The 18,673-nt window shown below is 36.7% G+C and overlaps 1 protein-coding gene across 6 annotated transcripts in view; it reads left to right on the top strand.

Moving 5' to 3' along the window:
• Positions 1-18,673, top strand: part of LOC107657514 (PTB domain-containing engulfment adapter protein 1-like) — a 69,325-nt gene that overhangs the window by 37,537 nt on the left and 13,115 nt on the right. For 2 of the 6 annotated variants that reach the window (XM_016445629.1, XM_016445623.1), the window contains exon 2: positions 15,041-15,120. In XM_016445629.1, coding sequence (XP_016301115.1) covers positions 15,093-15,120 — 28 coding nt within the window. In that variant the 5' untranslated portion in view covers positions 15,041-15,092. Of the gene's footprint in view, positions 1-2,836; positions 2,949-9,480; positions 9,989-13,400; positions 13,413-14,547; positions 14,577-15,040; positions 15,121-18,673 lie in introns of those variants that run through there. The other 4 variants (XM_016445626.1, XM_016445625.1, XM_016445627.1 and 1 more) reach the window with 4 other exon arrangements.

Genomic DNA, 18,673 nt, shown 5'->3' with positions numbered 1-18,673 from the left:
CTGGCAACAGTAATTAGTTACACTACTAGTTACATTACTTTTTCTTCACGCCCCACAGAAGTTGTAACTGTGTATCTTTCCCATAAAATTCTTCTAGAATGTTACTAACAACATATTTCTGCCTCATAATTTGACCAAAATCCACATTCGATTGCAGTCAGAAGTTATTACAAGCACTCAATAGTGATTGATAGTGACATTCAAGTAGAAGTGTTGTATTAATCTCATTAATTGTCATGTGTAGCTTGAAGCTAATTGTAATTTCTCCATTACCCATATACGATTATATTTCATTATGTATTTGATCAAATCACATAAGTTTTTAAGAAACTTGAATTTTCCAAAAATATTTTTAATTATAGTAATATAATGTACCAGATGCTGATCGGAGGGATGTGGGTGGGATGTAATGCCGGAGTAAAGTAAAGCCACAACTTACACAACAGTGTTCAGATCATGTTTTTTACTGACAAAATCAATATAATGCAATATTTCTATCTGCTGAATGTAAGCTTTTCCATATTCCATATTCTGCTGCACTGGGGACATCACATTCATGTGCGAGTCGTGAAAATTATGAAAATAGTATTATTTGTACTGAAATCTTATTAGTAATTAGTTACACTACTAGTTACTGCAAAAAGTAATATTATTACAGTAACTACGTTACTAGTTACTGCCCAACACTGGTAGTCACACAGCATCTTTACCTCCCATGGTTTCTAATCGTGCTGTTTTCTATCAAACAAATTATTTGTTGACTTACAGATGATTATGATCTTGTTTAGATGAGACCCGATTTCTCTGCTTTGTGTTATAAGGTTTCATGCACATAGGGACAAAGCTATTTAGCTTCACATTGCTTCTAAATATTTAAGTGAAGGATTGATCGTTTTCTTTGTGAGTTTCCTTAGAACATTGTTTTGTTTTCATTCGGCACTACATTTAGACTTTCTCTTCTCAGAATGGAGGAAGTGTGGAGTTACTTATGACCACTTGGAACCAGATTCTTCTGATCCTCTTTGCCTGTGATTTCTTTTTCAGGACCCTTTGGGATGAACACTGAGCAAGTTTGTAGTTGGCAATGTTTGTCTGCACAACGGCTGCAATATTTGATTTTTCTTTTACATGTGGCACAAGTGGCGTTGTTTTAGAGCTACTTCTTTACATTAAAAACCATTAGATTTTTAGCATCCTTTTTTTTTTTTTTTTACTAATTTGTTGAAGTGATGCAAAGTTTCACAATATTACGTGGTCTTGTCCACGGTGGCTAGGACAGTGCAGTGGTGCCATTCACAACTTTGGTTGTAGAATTGTTTAATTTTATGTTTTTTGGTTTGTTCCAGTGACATCTGAAGTCGAATCATATTCTGCATATTTGTCCCATAGGAAATGTGTCATTCTTCTCTTCTTCAACATGACAAAAGTTTTGACCTATATCTGCCAACTCCACTGTCAACACAAATTTCAGTAATGGTTTATGATAAATCAGAGATGTATAAATCAGATCAGAGATGATCAAAAATGGTGTTTCATATGTTGAAAGGTGCTTCTCATGTTTGCAGAGTAACTTCAGATGGTTCCACTGCAAACTAACTAATTGGCAATTAGGTCTCCTCAGTGCAGTGTTTACAGATCCTATATTCCTCTCTCATTAGCGTTAACTGTTTGAAACGGAAATGCAGCATATTCCCATCTGTGGTCTAGACAGAGGTGTGTGTAAGAGAGAGAGAGGGTTACACATTGGTGGGAACCCCGATGCTCTAGGTTCACTTGATCATGATCCATCGTCTCTGTAGCCGCGGGTACATTGCCTTTGACAGAGTGAGCTGGCTGTAATTCAGTTTTTACATATATAGAGCAGGAGCCTCTGATTCTCTCGCTGATGTACCACAATATGCGACCTTGCAGGGCAGAGAGAGGTAATCATGGGATATGAGAGGCTACATTTTGAGGGCTGTCAGACTGTATGTTGGATAGAGGAAACATTCTCTAATCGTCAGTTTCCTTTTTTTTCTGACATATTTAAAAAATATACTTTTATGAAATTTAAAGTATATAATAATATGTTTTATAATAGTTTTTATGTTATCACATTTATGTGATTAAAAATACAGTAAAAAAGTATATTTGTGAAATATATTTTATATTTCAGTTTGAATACATTTAAAATGTTTTTTATTCCCATGTTTGCCAAGCTGAATTTTCAGCAGCCATTATACCAGTCTTCAGTGTCACATGATTCTTCAGAATTCATTGATTTGGTGCTCAAGAAATAGTTCTTCCTATTACCAATGTTGAAAACAGTTGTGCTGCTTAATTTTTTAAAGGGGTCATATGATGCTTTTTTAAAGATCATTATTTTGTGTATTTGGTGTAACAGAATATGTTGACATGCTTTAATGTTCAAAAAACACATTATTTTTCAAATACTGTACATTTCGCTCTCTCTCTCTCTCTCTCTCTCTGTCTCTCTCTGTCTCTCTCTCGCTCTCTCGCGCTCTCTCTCTCGCGCTCTCTCTCTCACACACACACACACACGCACACGATGCGCAAAACTCCGCATTTGAACAGTCAATAGCAAATACTTAAACTAATAACAAAACATTCTATACCATCATCTTTACTGTGGAAACATATGCACTCTAGCTCATCTAGCACTGAGCATATATCTGAAGCATTGGGCATTGTGTTTGTGTATTTCTGAAGCAGGATACAAAATGAACACTTTTCAAGTTCCAAATACAAGTAAAAATTGGGACTGCAATTTAATAAATGGTTTTAAATTGAATTGTAAGAAATGTAGTCTGAACTCCATGGATGTACTTTTTTTGAGAGATGCAATTTCACAGAGCAAAAGAGGAACTAGGTGCTGCAAGAGAAAACAAATCACCTTCACTGTTTTTCAACATGTGCAAGGACAAAACACCCCAAAAATAAGGTAAGAGGTAAGAAATATTTATAACTGGTCATTTATATCTCGCCATTATTAGTTGTGGCAAAATGCAAACTTTGGACCTTGTGAGAATGGGACTCCTCACCTATAGTTTGATATATAAATACTTTCTAATTATGAAGCACTCAAACGTTTTTGCAGCAAAATGGCTCTGAATTTCTTAAATTATTTATTCATTGTTCCTTTGTCATTTTTAGTGTTCTTTTTATGTGAAGCAGCATGAGTCATTATAGAAACATATCAAGAGACATCATCAGACCCTGGCCTTTCAAGCTTTCCTGAATAAATTCTGGTGAACTAACTCAAACCCTAAATTATTGAAGAGCGTAGACTGGAAGTTCTAAGCGGCCATGCATTATTTTTTTTTTCTTCTTGTTTTCTCGTGATCACGACTTAATTTTCTCGTTATCACAACATAACAAGAGTTGTTTTCTCGTTATCACGACATGACATAAAAGTTATTTTCTCATGATCACAACTTTATTTTTCTTGTGATCTCGACATGACATAAGTTGTTTTTGTCGTTATCGCAACTTAACAAAGGTTGTTCTCTAAGTTACACAACTGCGCCAACAGGTGGCAGTACAGAACTATTGATGGGGAGTTGTTACAATATCCACTATGCTGTACCAGAGATTGTCTTACTATTGGGAGTAGGGATGCAGCGATTAACCGGTTTCGCGATTAACCGTGTTTTAAAACGTCACGGTTAATTAATCGTAAAGGTTCCGCTAAACTGAGTGTTTCTGTTACACGGAATGGAACTGTTGCAGCTTGCGCAAAACGAAAACAAAGTTACACTAGCGGTGCACCAGCTTAAAATGACGTGCTTATCAGAGGCACGGAGGCTACTACATGCATTAGATTAACTGTGACAGAGGGACCAAACAGCGAAGCTTTATTTCCACCAGAGAAATGCCTATCGATAGTGTGGGACCATTTTGGGTACATCAAGAATGACCAGGGTGTCATTTAAATATTGCTGTAAAAAACTGCTGCTAAAGAGCGAATACATAAGGGATAGGCTAATGCACGGCTAGCTGTACATTGAACGATTTTAATGCACGATGTGAAGGCAAGAACCTCCTGACACGAAGCTACAGCACGTTAGCTCTGCATTCTGCCTGCTTCAGATCAGAAAGAGATGAAATAGTGCGGTAATATCACATTTATTCGAATTAATTATAACATTTAGCTACTTGAATGAATTATTCGAGAGAGAGAGCGAGAGAGAGAGGTGACAGTTGCCTGTGTGAATTAGCCTACCTGCGTCTCTCCAGTAGGCTATTTAATCTATTTTATTAATAAAAGTCACGGGGCAGCGATCTCACAAACCAAAATAATAGACATGATTTTCTCAGGCCACATGTAAAATCATATGAATTATTATAAATATTATTAAAATTAATACGTATGAATGACAGTTGATTACAATAATATTTTAGTAACTGTTACATTATTCGTCATAATCGTAAAACCGTGATTATTCCTCAGACAATAATCGTACCAACAAAATCTATAATCGTTGCATCCCTAATTGGGAGATGAGAAGGTCTGTATTACTTACTATTGGAGAAAGCGTAACGGCTAACTTGGATCACGTGTCCCTTAATAACCAATCACATTATAGCCTTGACATCATTGAATAACTTGACGGAGCTCAAACTCAAAACACACGGCAGCAACAAAAAGTCAGAGTTATATGACACTCATTCGACGTTTATGGATATCATAGGAATGAATGGGAAGTGCCGTAAGCTGAATCCCACCTGTCGCAAAAAGTCAGTGTCTTCTCTTATAAAACGGCATTTTTTTCATGGTAAACTCTAAAAAAAATACAGCGTAGTGAAGCCTCTCCTCCATTGACATCCATTAAAAAAAAAGGCCTCTGGTCTCCTTTCCCACATACTGCCAGACCGGAAGCGTTAGATTTAGCCGTTACGCTTTTTCGGCTAATGGTTACAGGCTTGCCTTCTAGTGGCTTTGGCTGTACGCGCTTGGGACAGAGGACCTTCTTCCTGATCGCTATAATTTGTGCAGTTCGTTACTGACATTTAATTAACTTATAAATGTTAAATGCTTGAATAAATATGATAATTTTGCTTGAAATTGTATCTGTTATCTTACGTTATTACTGCTGCACGCACGACTCATCACAGTTTCTCATGTACAACGATCGATGTAGGCTTGTACTGTGCATCTTTCTTTTTTTTTATCTTTATCGTTAATAAATGTATATTAATGAGAAATGTGATTTACATATGTGTATAATTTAGTTCAATGATGTTATACAGTGTTGTGGCCTAATCTTTTATATTTTCTACATTTCTTTGTAAACCGCACACATCAAGCTCAAGCATGTAACTCACATGATATTACAGCATATCCTACATTAATGATAAAAATCACAAACAAATTATTATAATTTATTATTATATATAGCCTAATTTTATTTCAAACGAACGAGGAAAATAAAGTGAGTTGAATCCAAGCAGCTTAAGATTTTTAGAATAGGCTTCTTCTCTGCATTCTTCTGAATGCGCTCCACCTGTGCTTGCAGTGAATGCAATTTGTTTTAAGACCATTTAAAGTTAATTACACAAATAAAATGTGTAGCATAGCCTAACTCTGGACAAAAATCACGTTATTTCTAAGTGAAGCAACATTTGCTGAAATACAAGATAAGTAGGCCTATTATCTGTCGATCACTTGCTTCTCAAAGGGGGTATTGTAAAACGCTTAACGTTGCTTAATGCGTTTAGAGAGTGTTTTTAAAAGACCAAACTCATTAAACACATTATTAGTAAATTATAATTATGTACAGACAAGCAGATGAATCCAGGATGCGAACGCAACGCGTTTTTCTTGTAACGGTTTTCTATGGGTAAAACGCTTAACGTGTTAAACGCATTGCGTTCTTATTATTGGCTCATTTGCTTGTCTGTACAGAGAATGCTTTATTAATTATGTGTTTACTGAGTTTGGTCTTTTAAAAACACTGCCTTAACTCATTAAGCCATGTTAAGTGTTGTCCGTACAGTTGGCTATGGGAGGAAATGATTAACACGGAATTAAACGCATTGCGTTCTTATTATGGGCTCATTTGCTTGTCTGTACATAGAATTAATTACTAATAATGTGTATACTGAGTTTGGTTTTTCAAAAACACTCTCAATTAACGCATTAAGCCAGGTTAAGAATGTCCCCGTCAAGATTGCGTTCGTTACTATAGCAACAGTAGACTCACGATGCATTGTTTTAAAAATCAAACAATCATTGTTAAAAGAACCAGTTTTGTTATGCCGAGATCACAAGAAAATTAAGTTGTGATAACGAGAAAACAACTTTTGTTATGTTGAGATCACGAGAAAATTAAGTCGTGATCACGAGAAAACAATTCGTTATGTCGAGATCACGAGAAAACAAGAAAGAACAATTATAATAATGCATGGCCGCTTAGAACTTCCGTATTTCTTTGCTCAATTCACCTATTGTATGAAAACAAGCTCTGGCCTATCTCCTAAAGTCCACAATCATCTCCACAGTTTTGAGCGCGTTCAGCTCCAGGTTGTTGTGACTGCACCAGACAGCCAGCTGCTCAACCTCTTGTCTGTAAGCAGACTCGTCGCTGTCCTGGATGAGGCCGATGACTGTGGTGTCATCTGCAAACTTCAGGAGTTTGACAGAGGGGTCTTTAGAGGTGCATTAATTTGTGTAGAGGGAGAAAAGCAGTGGGGAGAGCACACATCCCTGAGGAGCTCAAGTGCTGATGGTGCGGGTGTGAATTTTCCCAGCCTCACTAGTTGTTGCCTGTCTGTCAGGAAGCTGGTGATCCACTGACAGATGGAGGTGGGTACAGAGAGCTGGGGCAGTTTATACAGGATGGTATCCGGGATGATGGAGTTGAAAGCAGAGCTGAAGTCCACAAACAGGATCCTTGCATAAGTCCCTGTTTTGTCCAGATGTTGGAGGATGTAGTGCAGTTCCATATTGACTGCATCATCCACAGACCTGTTTGCTCGGTAAGCAAACTGCAGGGGGTCCAGCAAGGGTCCAGTAATGTCCTTCAAGTAGGCCAACACCAGTCTCTCAAATGACTTCATGACCGCAGACGTTAAATCAACAGAGCTGTAGTCATTTAGTCCCGTGATTTTTGGTTTCTTACAGGGATGATGGTGGAGCGTTTGAAGCAGGAGGGGACTTTACACAGCTCCAGTGATCCGTTGAAGATCAGTGTGAAGATGGATGACAGCAGGACAGCACATGCTTTGAGGCAGGCTGGAGAGACATTGTCTCGGCCTTTGGCTTTCCTTGTCTTATGTTTCCTGAAGACTTTGCATACATCATCTTCACAGATCTTAAGTGCAGGCTGAGAAGCAGTTGGGGGCAGGGAGGGGGAGGATGTTGGTGGCTGTGTTGTAAGATGGTCAGAGCGGGTGTGGGGTGTGAGACCAGGCTTTTCAAACCTGCAGTAAAATTAATTCAAAACATCGGCTAAAAGTTGACAGCTGATCTATTGAAAAATGCTCCGTTGCTCGACCTTGGTGTTGTTCTATTAGTTGATGGTATGGTATGTCTTGAAGAGTTCTTCTGTAATTATAGCTAATCAAGGCCGGTTTATCACAATTTATGAAGAAAACCACTTTAACCTCACAAGTGGCTGATTTGAAATTCTTTAGGCAGCAAATAGTGCTCAAATTATTTTGCTGTTAAAAATAAGCAGGCAAGTGGGAACCCAGTAAACCAATACTAACAAAAACAAGTTGAGAGCTTGTCAGTGATGCCTTAAAATGCTCCCTACGTAGGCAGCTCACTAGGAATTTTGGAACGGAGATGCTTTTTCAATACCTTTTTAGTGCCATGATCAGATACAGATACAAGTATGTTCTTGGCAAAGGAAGACTGGGGTGCAGCAAAAATAGAAATGCAAAGACTTTTACTTCAGCTAGCTTCCAAACCTTAACAAGACTGTGCTCCTCTTTCTCCCAGCCAAGATCTCCTCACCCACTCTGTTTCCTTTCATCTTCTGCAAGTCACTGAGTCAATGTATCTGCGTACATAAACTCTCTCAGTCTCTCAGTTTCAGATTTCAGTTGGTAGGATTGGGCAATTCATGTAAAAATATATCTCAATATCTGTATATCTTTTTATATTTTATACAATATAACTTGCATTTTAAACAATATTACCAGTTTGCTCCACCAATGAAAACCGTTTCAAACAAAGGAATAGAGTTTCAGATTTCCAAGTAACACTAAGTGATTCTGTGTTTTTGAAAGAATCGATTGAGTGAATGATTCACTGACTCACTCATAAAGCCAGTCACTTGTTTTGTCCCTTAATAAATCAGTGTTTTTGAATGAATCTGTTAACAATTAATTGACTCACTCATAAAGACAGTCACTTGTCACCACCTACTGGTGAAACGATGCAGCAAGATTAACAAAAAAAAAACTCACAACTATTGCACTAACAGACAGTTTGTCTGGAATGTGCAAACCCACACTGTTGTGAATGTTTTTTAATGGTAGCACATATTAATGGTTGAGTAAGAGTTTGGAATTGATTCGCCAAAATGAACAGTTGACCCATTTTGTATCACATTTGTGTGTTTCTGCATTCATTATTAGTAGTTTAAGGTAACATTGTTGATGTTGCTTATGTTTGTTGTTTTTCCTTTGCCAATCTGAAAGTGTTATCAGATTTCTTAAAGAGAAACATTTAATTGTCAACATTTCTTGCTAATGTCGACCAGGTAGGTGCTTGTAAGATTATGACTACATCTGCACTTCTTAAAACATATGGTCCAAACCACAGAATAAGTACTTTTACCTCACAAAATGGAAAATGCCAAAGTCTTAAACGCATTACTTTCCCCTCCCCACATCTGTCCACTCGAGGAGGGGGCGAGAGGATGGAAAGGAAAACAAATTTTAGCATATTAAAGGAAAGGAATCCTTAAAAATATTCTCAGACCTGCTGATGCCAAGACTAGCACCACCCCACCCCTCTCTATTTCTTGGAGATGTGAAGAGAGAATGGCTGTACTTTTCACCATCTATATGAGCTGTTTATTTCCATGTCTGCTGTCTGTCTAGTGTAATGGTCATCTGTAACAGTTGTGACATGTTGAATAAGGCATAGGTCAGATTTCAGTGAGTATATTACTGTTAGCTGCCAAAGTCTACTGTCTTGCACTCAAGTTGCTCTGTGGATGAAGTATGAACCAGAATTTTTGTGGTTAGGGTTAGTGTTTTTTTTTTTTTTCTGTGGGGGAAACTTTTGTTTTCATGTGTTCAGCAAGTTTTCAGTGTGAATTACTAACACCGATGCCCTGCTAACACTGATACTTCTTTTTGGAAGAAGTTAAGTTAATAAAAAAATTATTATTATTACTATTATTTAAAACATGCATCTTGCAGCCTTGGTCAGTGTTAGCAAGGCAAAATAGCCTAAACCCTCTTTTATTACTGTTATTACATTTTGAGTTGCAAAATAGTGCCAATTGTGTATTCTAATGTTGAAAAAAAAAAAATCTAAATGAAATGAAAGCACTAGTATGTTGCTATGAACAGTGGTCAAATGTACAGTTTTAGCTATCATTATACAGAGATATTTGACTGTTAAAACTGTGATTGGCCAATCGGAACCATGTTTTCCAGATATATAAATCTAAAATATTTTCCCCTGCACAGCACTATTTATTTCTGTCATTCTCTCTTCCTGTCTCCTTTCTCTTGTTCTTTCTTTCAAGAAGTTCTTTCACACTCATGAGACACCTAGTTTTGCTTGCAAACCCGCCGCCCCTCTTACTTCACATAACCCCATCTGGCCAACAGCTGAAAACTATTAAGCACTGCTGGAACTTCCTCCTTAGTATCCCAGCTTGTGTGAAAGCAAGTAAGTCGCCCGGCTCTACATTTCACCCATCTTTTCGCTTTCGTCTAAAGGCGCTCTCCACTGGTTTTCTCATTCGGTTCATATTTGGCAGAAGACACTGGCTGGTGCTTTGGAAATCTCCTCTCATTATTGGTAAGAATGTTGGCCTTTTTATGTGGAGAGGTCTGACAGAAAGGACTGGAGTGTTTGGAGTATGGCTCTGAGCTCAGCGGAGAATAACAACTGATCCATGTAAGGAATCCAGAGGATTGAATTAACAATCATTGTTTTAGAATGGTTGCTATTTGAGCTCAGTGAATAGGGTTCTGTTGGAAACAAAGGATATTTTTATTTCATTCTGTGTTTCTCAGTGCAGTTGTGGTGGTGAAAGCATAGTTTTGTTGTAAATGCTGGCAGTGTTGACTCAGAGATGGGTCATATCAGTGGAATGTTCCTCTGCTTTGAACGGCCTTAACCTTTTTTTTTGGACTGTACAATATTCAAAAAAATTACCATTTCCTAAGTCATATCAGTATTAGTCTTTTTTTAAACTTTTTTTTTTCTTCAAGAACTGATCCTGTTGTAGCTTCTGTTTTCAATGAATGTGAGAGATATTTTGTTTGTATTCTTAAGAATACCCTTAAGAATTGCATATGTAAAGTGCATGTTAAAGCATGCATAAAGTACATGAGAACATGTTTTTTTGGTCTTCTCTGATGCCATTTTTAGGCTTCCAAGCATGAAGTTCAGAAATTATTGTCATAATTATTATTGTTTTTTTTCTCCCCTAAAATGGAATGTGCAGAACAAACTGTAAATGGTAGAAAGGCCTAAATGTCAGCCTAAACTCAAAAGTTGTGAGATGGAATATTGGTGCTACTACAAAGCAAAAAAAAAAAACATTTTGATTTTTATATTTCATGAGACGTCATGGAAACATGTGTTTTATATTCATTGTCTCATGTTTTAGATGTCTCTTATACCCACATTTGTTTCTGCATATAACGTTTTTCCAACATATTACATTTTTTGAAAACATGATTTGCAAATTAAGTTGTCCGCCTGGTCTGTATTTGATAGACTTCAGAACATTGTAGTCCAGAAGTCCTTAGACAGCAGTTATTGTTTTAGAATATGAATTTTTGTGAGATTTTTAGTTGAAAGACAAATTGCACTTGGATCCTAATAACTGCTATTTGCAACTTTATTTGTACTTTAACTCCAGCAAAAAGGACCCAGGCAATCTCAGTTCTCAAATCTGGAGGACTTTAGCTTCTCCACCCAACCGTTATAAATTGCTTTGGGTTCTCTCAGACATGCATAAGCTGGAGTTCTCATTGAAGATGCTAAATATTATCAGCAGAACTTTGCAGCTCAGCATAAAGGAAGGTCTCAGGGTCTCCCCTGTGGGACAGAGTGACCAGCCAGGAAGTGATAAACGGAGAACAAACACAGCTGCTATCAGTCAGGTGGACAGCACAGCCAGGTGTTTGCCCAGGTGTGACCGGGCAACTGATAATATTGCTAAGCAGAATAACTGGGAAAGAGTGGGCATTCTACCCAGATTTTTTTTACACTCTCTGGAATGTTGTAATGAAATGGCTTGGGCGGTTTTCTGTGGAGCAAATGTGTTAGGTAAGGAAACCTGTGCAATGTTGACTGTAAATATGATTCAGTTTATATATGTCAGCCCTTTTTCACAAGTTTTCTGAACTGTGACAGAACTCCGAATGATTTATCAATTCTTTCGAAGTTGTTCCAGTTCTTTGTCTCTTCAGGCTGCTGGCAGGGGTGACGCGATATATTCGTGACTCCACCTGCTCAGTCAGTGATGTCCACTGTCCTTGTACATTTGACTCTCCATGGCTCTTTATGACAGATCAATTGCCTGTGAATAAAAAAATACAAGTGCCTGCCTTCCTGTTCAGACTCTTTGCTTTTAAAGTTGGCAGTCTGTCATGTTGAAGCCTGTTTGCTTTGCTCTCTTGGGAGCCAAAAAAACCTAAATGTGCCTGTGTACTTGTAAAATTTATTTGATGCTTTTATCATATTTTCTAAATAAACTTTGTTTGTTTGTTTGTATGTATGTATATTTAAAAAAAATATTTGTACATCTAAAGAACTTTTAAAAATATATATTAAAAAATATTGATGTATATGTATATTCATATTTTCTGAGGGCTTTTCAAAGGTCTCTTGCAATAATTCAGATGTATTATGGCCCATCTGTCATAGACAAAACCATTCTCTTAAGACAAAAACCCGTTATTGCGGATTTATGCCTCATTGGTTCAACCCAGTAAGTGGCTTGCATATTGTCATCATCATGTAAATGGTACAAAATGGGATGAATGAAATGTTTAAGGTTTAAAGGAGACATATTATGCCCCTTTTTACAAGTCTGTGAAGTTTCAGCTCAAAATCCACAGATCATTTATTATATCATTTTGAAAATGCCTATTTTGAGTGGAAGCAGAAACACGCTGTTTTTCGGGCCTGTCTCTTTAAATGAGCTGCTGCTCCCCGCCCCCTTTTCCAGAATAGAGCTGCGCCATTACAGCTGGTACCTGCTAAAAAAAAAACATCCGTTTTGGTTCTGATTATTATAATGTTTATCGCGCTGAAATCATGAGTTTTAAATCATACGAGTTTAAACTTCAGATATAAGGTTTTCTGAGCGCACACATCCGAAGCACACGGACAGAAAGCGGCTGTCACAGCATGTGAGTACTAAACTAAGTTCTCATTCACACACAAGTTTACGTTAAAAACACACGAGTTACAAAAAACAGTCGGTTATGTCTGTGAAGGTAAACAACTGGGAAATAAATTGCATGTTTATTTTAGATCTGTGTGGCAGCAGCAACAGTAAATTAATCAATAAATCCACTGCTCGCTTGTCTCCTCTGAGGCTGGGAATCTAAATAGTGTTCTGTGCTCGTCTGTGCAGCCAAAGGCAGAACAGTTAGCATGTTTTGCTCAAACGTTTGCCATGGCATTAGAACTAGTACACTGTTGTCGCTTGCGAAAACACAATGACGGCGCCGTGGGTGTAAACATACAGATTAAGGGGCGGTAATATTATAATGAGATCCCTTTGCCACGTCACCAAGGGGGCGAAATCTGACGCGCTCGTTTTCTCAGATGCTTGCAAAAAAAGGCTTACCAAAACAAAGTTACTGGGTTAATCTTTATCACGTTTCCTTGGTTGGTAGATGCACCGGGGACCTGATTATAGCACTTAAAACCTGGAAAAGTCAGATTTTCATGGTATGTCACCTTTAAAGAAAACATAAATGCATTGTTTTGTCATGAAGCCTTAAATGACATTCTTGTGTGCCATGTCTTCCCAAAATACTATAATTTACTGCTTAACTCCAGTGAAGCACCACACCCTTCACATGAAGACACACTGTAAAAATCATAGGCATCTCTCCTTACATTGCATATTTTGCAAGACGTTGTGTGAAAGGACTTGTTTAAAACATTATTGGTTATATCGTAATAGCATTTCATACTATAGGGTCTAAATGGAACTTAGCATTTCCTCTCAAGACAGCACATAATCAGTTTTTCAGTTTTTCTTTCATTACTATCATGACCATAATGTTTGAGAGGAGAGAAAAAAAAAAGTGCACATCGTACAGTATTCACCTTGAACATTTAACAATAATTGTACTGGCATGAAAGCTGCTCAGTTATTCTTAACAAGAATATAAAATGCTTTAAGTTATGTACAGCATTAAAACTGCATTGTTCTCATTGTCTCCGTGCATTTTACCGTGAACATGATTAGCTCTACACAACAAATTCAGGAAGTCAATGATAAACATACCCAGCAAAGTTGTCCTGTATCATGTTCAAATTAACAAGATAGGCAGTGGGAGTAATGAGTAATGAGGTTGAAGTCACTGTGAGGTTAAAGACACATTTGTCTGAAGAGTCTCTATGAAAAGCTTTTGTCTTTCCTGCATCAGGGAAATCAGTAATGTGCACATGGACCCCTTGAGGAGGTCTTGCAATCTCTTCTTTCAGCATCCATCCATCCAACAATAACATTGTAATATGTCTGCCCATTGGGCTTAACATTTGATTAGTTTGTTTCATAGCCTGTATAAGTCATTGGCTAAGCTTATCTCCTGATGTTTGACAATGCCTGAGAGGGAGAAGCTTTAGGATAGCATGCAGTGAAAAGAAATTCTACAGGACATCTCTTTTTTTTTTTTTTTCCTGTAGTGCCAACGAAATGAGCATCATTTTCTGTCAGTTCACATTGTTTTTCCCATTGAAGCAGGATGTTTTGAGTGGTACATACAGCTCTCCCGTCTTTTTTCAATAGCCAGTAGGCTTCAGTTTCACATGTGTTGCATTGTGGAAAGAGAGATTCTCATTTTAGATCATATTTCACTGGAAAAAAATCCATATACATGTTAAAAGTTTATTTTGTTGATGTTCAGGAGTACATGGTATAGATGGTCTCAAAGACATGGGCTAAAAGCCATGCAAGTCCAATTTTATTTTCATTCAATCGTAAACAATTTCAGTCATTTTAAGCTTATTATTAAAAAAAGGTAGACAGACAGACAGACAGATAGATAGATAGACAGACAGATAGATAGATAGATAGATAGATAGATAGATAGATAGATAGATAGATAGATCTCTGTGTGGAGCACTGGCTGCTGTCAGATTCCTTGTGTATACAAAAATCTCACTGGATTATTTCAATCAATGGCAAAAGGAATGTTTGGAAATGAAACTGATATTTCCTACTGACACACTACAGCAAAAGATAGAAATAACTGACTTAAAACCTTTTTTTTTTGTGTGAAAATTCTAGTGGTCTTAGGCTTTTGCAAATATACAGCACCTTTCATTTAACTGTCGCAGTCTAACTTTTTTAAATATTTGAACCATGAAGGGCATATTTACCTATAATATTTATAGTTTTGACTAATAACCCTCCTACCTGCTGTAGTGCTTTTAGTTTATCCCCCCAATTCTTTTTTCTTTTTTGTTCAGAGATATTTGCTTTTTATTTCTTGTGAACCCAATAACTTTTAAGCCAGTAACATTTTTGTGCAATAACACACCATAGGAGACTTAACCTTAGGGGCAGATTCACAGGATTTTGTTTTTGAAACATGTATTCATATTTCTCAGACTCCGTGGATTAAATTTCCATATACGTTCTCATCCCACCAGGTAGAGGTGGCACATTCCAGGAAATCGCAGCAAAGACGGAGCGTTTTCAAGCATGAACCGGGCATTTAACAGAAAAAAAGGTATGTGGGTTGTACCAGTTTTTGTCTTGCTTTCCTCTCTCTCCTCTGCATGTCCATCCAGCTCAGAACCTATAGGGCCGTCAAACGATTTTTCAAATGTAATAATTTTAATGGTATTGTTTAATTAATAGCAATTATTATTTGCATATATATATATATATATATATATATATGCATACTGTATATGTTAAAATTGACAGTCCTAACAGAAACCCTTATAAAACTATTGTTCAGACTCTCCCTTTTCATACTCCTATCTGTCTGCCTGTATCTCTGTCTATCTCTACCTCTCTTTGTTCCTCACCTAGTCTCTCCTCCCTTTCTGTCATTTCTCAGTGGCTTGGAGCAGACAACCTGTCTGCCTCCAGAGGTCTGTTTTTTTTCCTCTATGTATTTACAACCACCTGTCCCACCCTTCTTTCCAAAATGAATTAATGGATCTTTGATGTGATAAACCCTACTGGCCAGTCTTAGATCCCAGATGGCAGGGAATGCACTAGTAATATGTCTGTGTTAGGAGCTCCTGTTGGCCTGTCTGGCTTGCTTTGAAGATATAGATTATAATCACAAGTAGTGTCCAGTGCTGAATCCCTCAGAATGGCAAATGATGATGCTTACAAATATATTCTCAGGTGATTGTATTACATCTGTTTTTTTATATGAGTAAGACATTATATTGTAAGTATGCAGAGTACCATTTTTCAAGTACCAATACACTCTGCTGTTACTGACTACTGTATTTTTATAAGTACATTAAGATTTGTGGGTAGCTTGTCTAATGTTTTCATGAACTGTTATCTCCAATATTAAAAACATGAAATACCAGGACACTATCGCTAAAAACCAAGGTTGTTGAATTTTTGTTTTTCATTGCAATATGTAAACAAACCAGTTCATCATTGTATAATGCATCTCTAGTGTACTACATTGCAAATTAATTTAGAATTTGCTCATTTACCCAGAACAAGTTGTAATCTGATTTCATAAAGAGGTTAGGCATAACAAAGTCATTATTTTGGCACTGAAAAGAGCAAAGCTCTTGCGGCCACAACACATTTCCCTCCACTGCCTTGTGGATGTTCCTGCTGTCACAATTGCCTTCTTTCTGGTGCACAGGACAGTGCTGTTGGACCGTGGAGAACACCAACAGCCCATCTGTCTGAAGGAAAGCATTAAATTCTCCAACTAACACAAAAAGGTCTATCCAAGCCACTTATGAACAATAGCGACATTTACCAGAGGGAGTTAGTAATCATTTTATGGCCATGCATTCATTAGCAGCAGTGTCTGGTGTGAGTGGTGATGTGACGTTACAGAAGATTCACAGAGAGATTTCTGTCTAATGAAGTCTGACTAATGCCATCTTGCATTGCAATTAGATGTGTGATTTGTCATTGGTCAGTAAGGTAGTGTAAATATGTCTCTCTTTGTTTATTTTATGGTCATGAATTATTTTTCTTTTTCAGAGTTAATGGATGATCATTTGTCTCATAAAACTCAGCCTAATAAATTCAACTATGATCTGAAAGTTTATCAAGATGTTATAGGCCTTATCTGTATAGTTTTGGATGGATGGATTGATGGTCAGCTATTGCACAAAAAAGGCTGTTGTATAAACTGTAAGTTTGTAAAATAATATATGTTGGCTATGTCGGGCTGTCAAAATAATGTTTTGATTCTTCAGGGTAAACTGCTGATATATAGAAGAATGAAATATAAATTACTGTTCACATACTCTACTTGTATAGACTTTTAGTTTCCGAATTAAATGGTTGGTAATCTACAAAGCCGAAGGCAGAAATGCTGTTTGTGTGATGACAAAGAAATAATTGGAACCAGATTCTTTCCAGACTTATGCATCCAATTACCAGACACAGAACATGAAATAGCAACAGTGTCTGTTATTTAGAGCGTAATAAAATCAAGTTTGAACCCAAACATGATCAGCTTGAATAGCCTCAACAGTACAAAAGATTTCTCAGTCGAGAAACTTTGAGTAATGATTTAACAATCTCTGATGTGATTTGTGCATTTTTCTTTCTTGGTTTTTTTTTCTCCATTTTTCATTTTTTCTTTCATTTTTTTCATGCTTTTAAGCTCAGAAATGATTGCATTTGGTGAGAGTGGCTGGTTAATTAGTGACAATCTAATATTCCCAGTATCCTGTAAATAACCTTAGCTAAATTATACACAGTTCCACTACCTAATTACTTACATTACAGTAGTTGTTGTGACATGTTTTTCTTTCTCTCTGTCTTATTTATTTATTTATAATAAATAATATAATTATTTATAATAAATAATTATTTATTATTAATATAAATAATAAATAAGAAACAAAACGCTTTAAGAAATTTCAGAATATGTCATCATGGCATTACTAATACCTTCAGGCTATTTTTAGTGCATAGCGGGAGATGACAGAAATACCCTGCGATTATGGATAAAACATAATCTTTCTTTAATGAAAAACTGTCCGTGTGCTTACAAGAACTTGCCCAGACCATGTATTAAAATGTGCATTCAACACTTAATCTATTTCAATTGAAATACAATACAGAAGCTTAGTTCCCAGGGCATTTCTTTACTATTTGTTGGAGTGGCATATAGAAGCATTACTATTGTAATAGATGATTCCTGTCTTATTTCTGCTATAACGTCGTCTTATTGCCATTAAGAGCTCCATGAATCAAAGCAGTGAGCTGTAAAATTAGATGCGGAGACTACCAAGGCTCTGATGCTCTTCTGAAGCCCTTGCAGAGAAAACCTGCTAAGAATATGCCAAGATGTTCTGATTTGACAGACTTGATATTCAGTCATTGTTGATCATTAGATATTAGTTTGGGAAATATCATCAATATTTGGCTGCTCTTCCTATTCATTAAATTAAATGCAAAACACTCTATTGACGCATCTAATTAAATGCTAATAGTCAGACAAACAGATAGTCAAGATGATCAGATATGCAGAGAAATGCTTTGATGGCACCACAGACTCAACCACTTTTGCTTATGCTATGACCTTTTGACAGATTTTCCTCTTTGTCATCCGTTCTCCATTTATATTGGTTTCTATTCTGAAAGCACTGTATAATAAGCAATGCATTTCTCCAGACACTTTGTCATCAGCTTCGGCATCACGGTGAACTCTATGAAACACCTACCATTCCTACACAAAGATGTACACAAGAACACTGTGACATTTTGAAGTGTGCGCTCTTCATTTGACCTATGAATCATACCCACTTTATGAGGAATCTAAGCGGGAAAACACTGTATCCTGACAGTCTGTGGAAGAAGAAAAACTGGCAGATTTTCAATAAGCAATGGATTCATGAGGATAAATATGAGATCAGAATATACAACTTGGATTGAATGTTTATAATTATCTTTAAAGTTCATGTACGATGACATGTTATATCTATAACTCACCAGTTTAAAGGGGTCATATGATGTTGCTAAAAAGAACATTATTTTGTGTATTTGGTGTAATAAAATGTTTATGCGGTTTAAGGTTCAAAAAACACATTATTTTCCACATACTGTACATTATT

This window comes from Sinocyclocheilus anshuiensis, unplaced genomic scaffold (assembly GCF_001515605.1).
Source record: "Sinocyclocheilus anshuiensis isolate Anshui unplaced genomic scaffold, SAMN03320099.WGS_v1.1 scaffold179, whole genome shotgun sequence".
Lineage (NCBI taxonomy): Eukaryota > Metazoa > Chordata > Actinopteri > Cypriniformes > Cyprinidae > Sinocyclocheilus > Sinocyclocheilus anshuiensis.
This window is presented reverse-complemented; position numbering and strand designations above follow the sequence as displayed.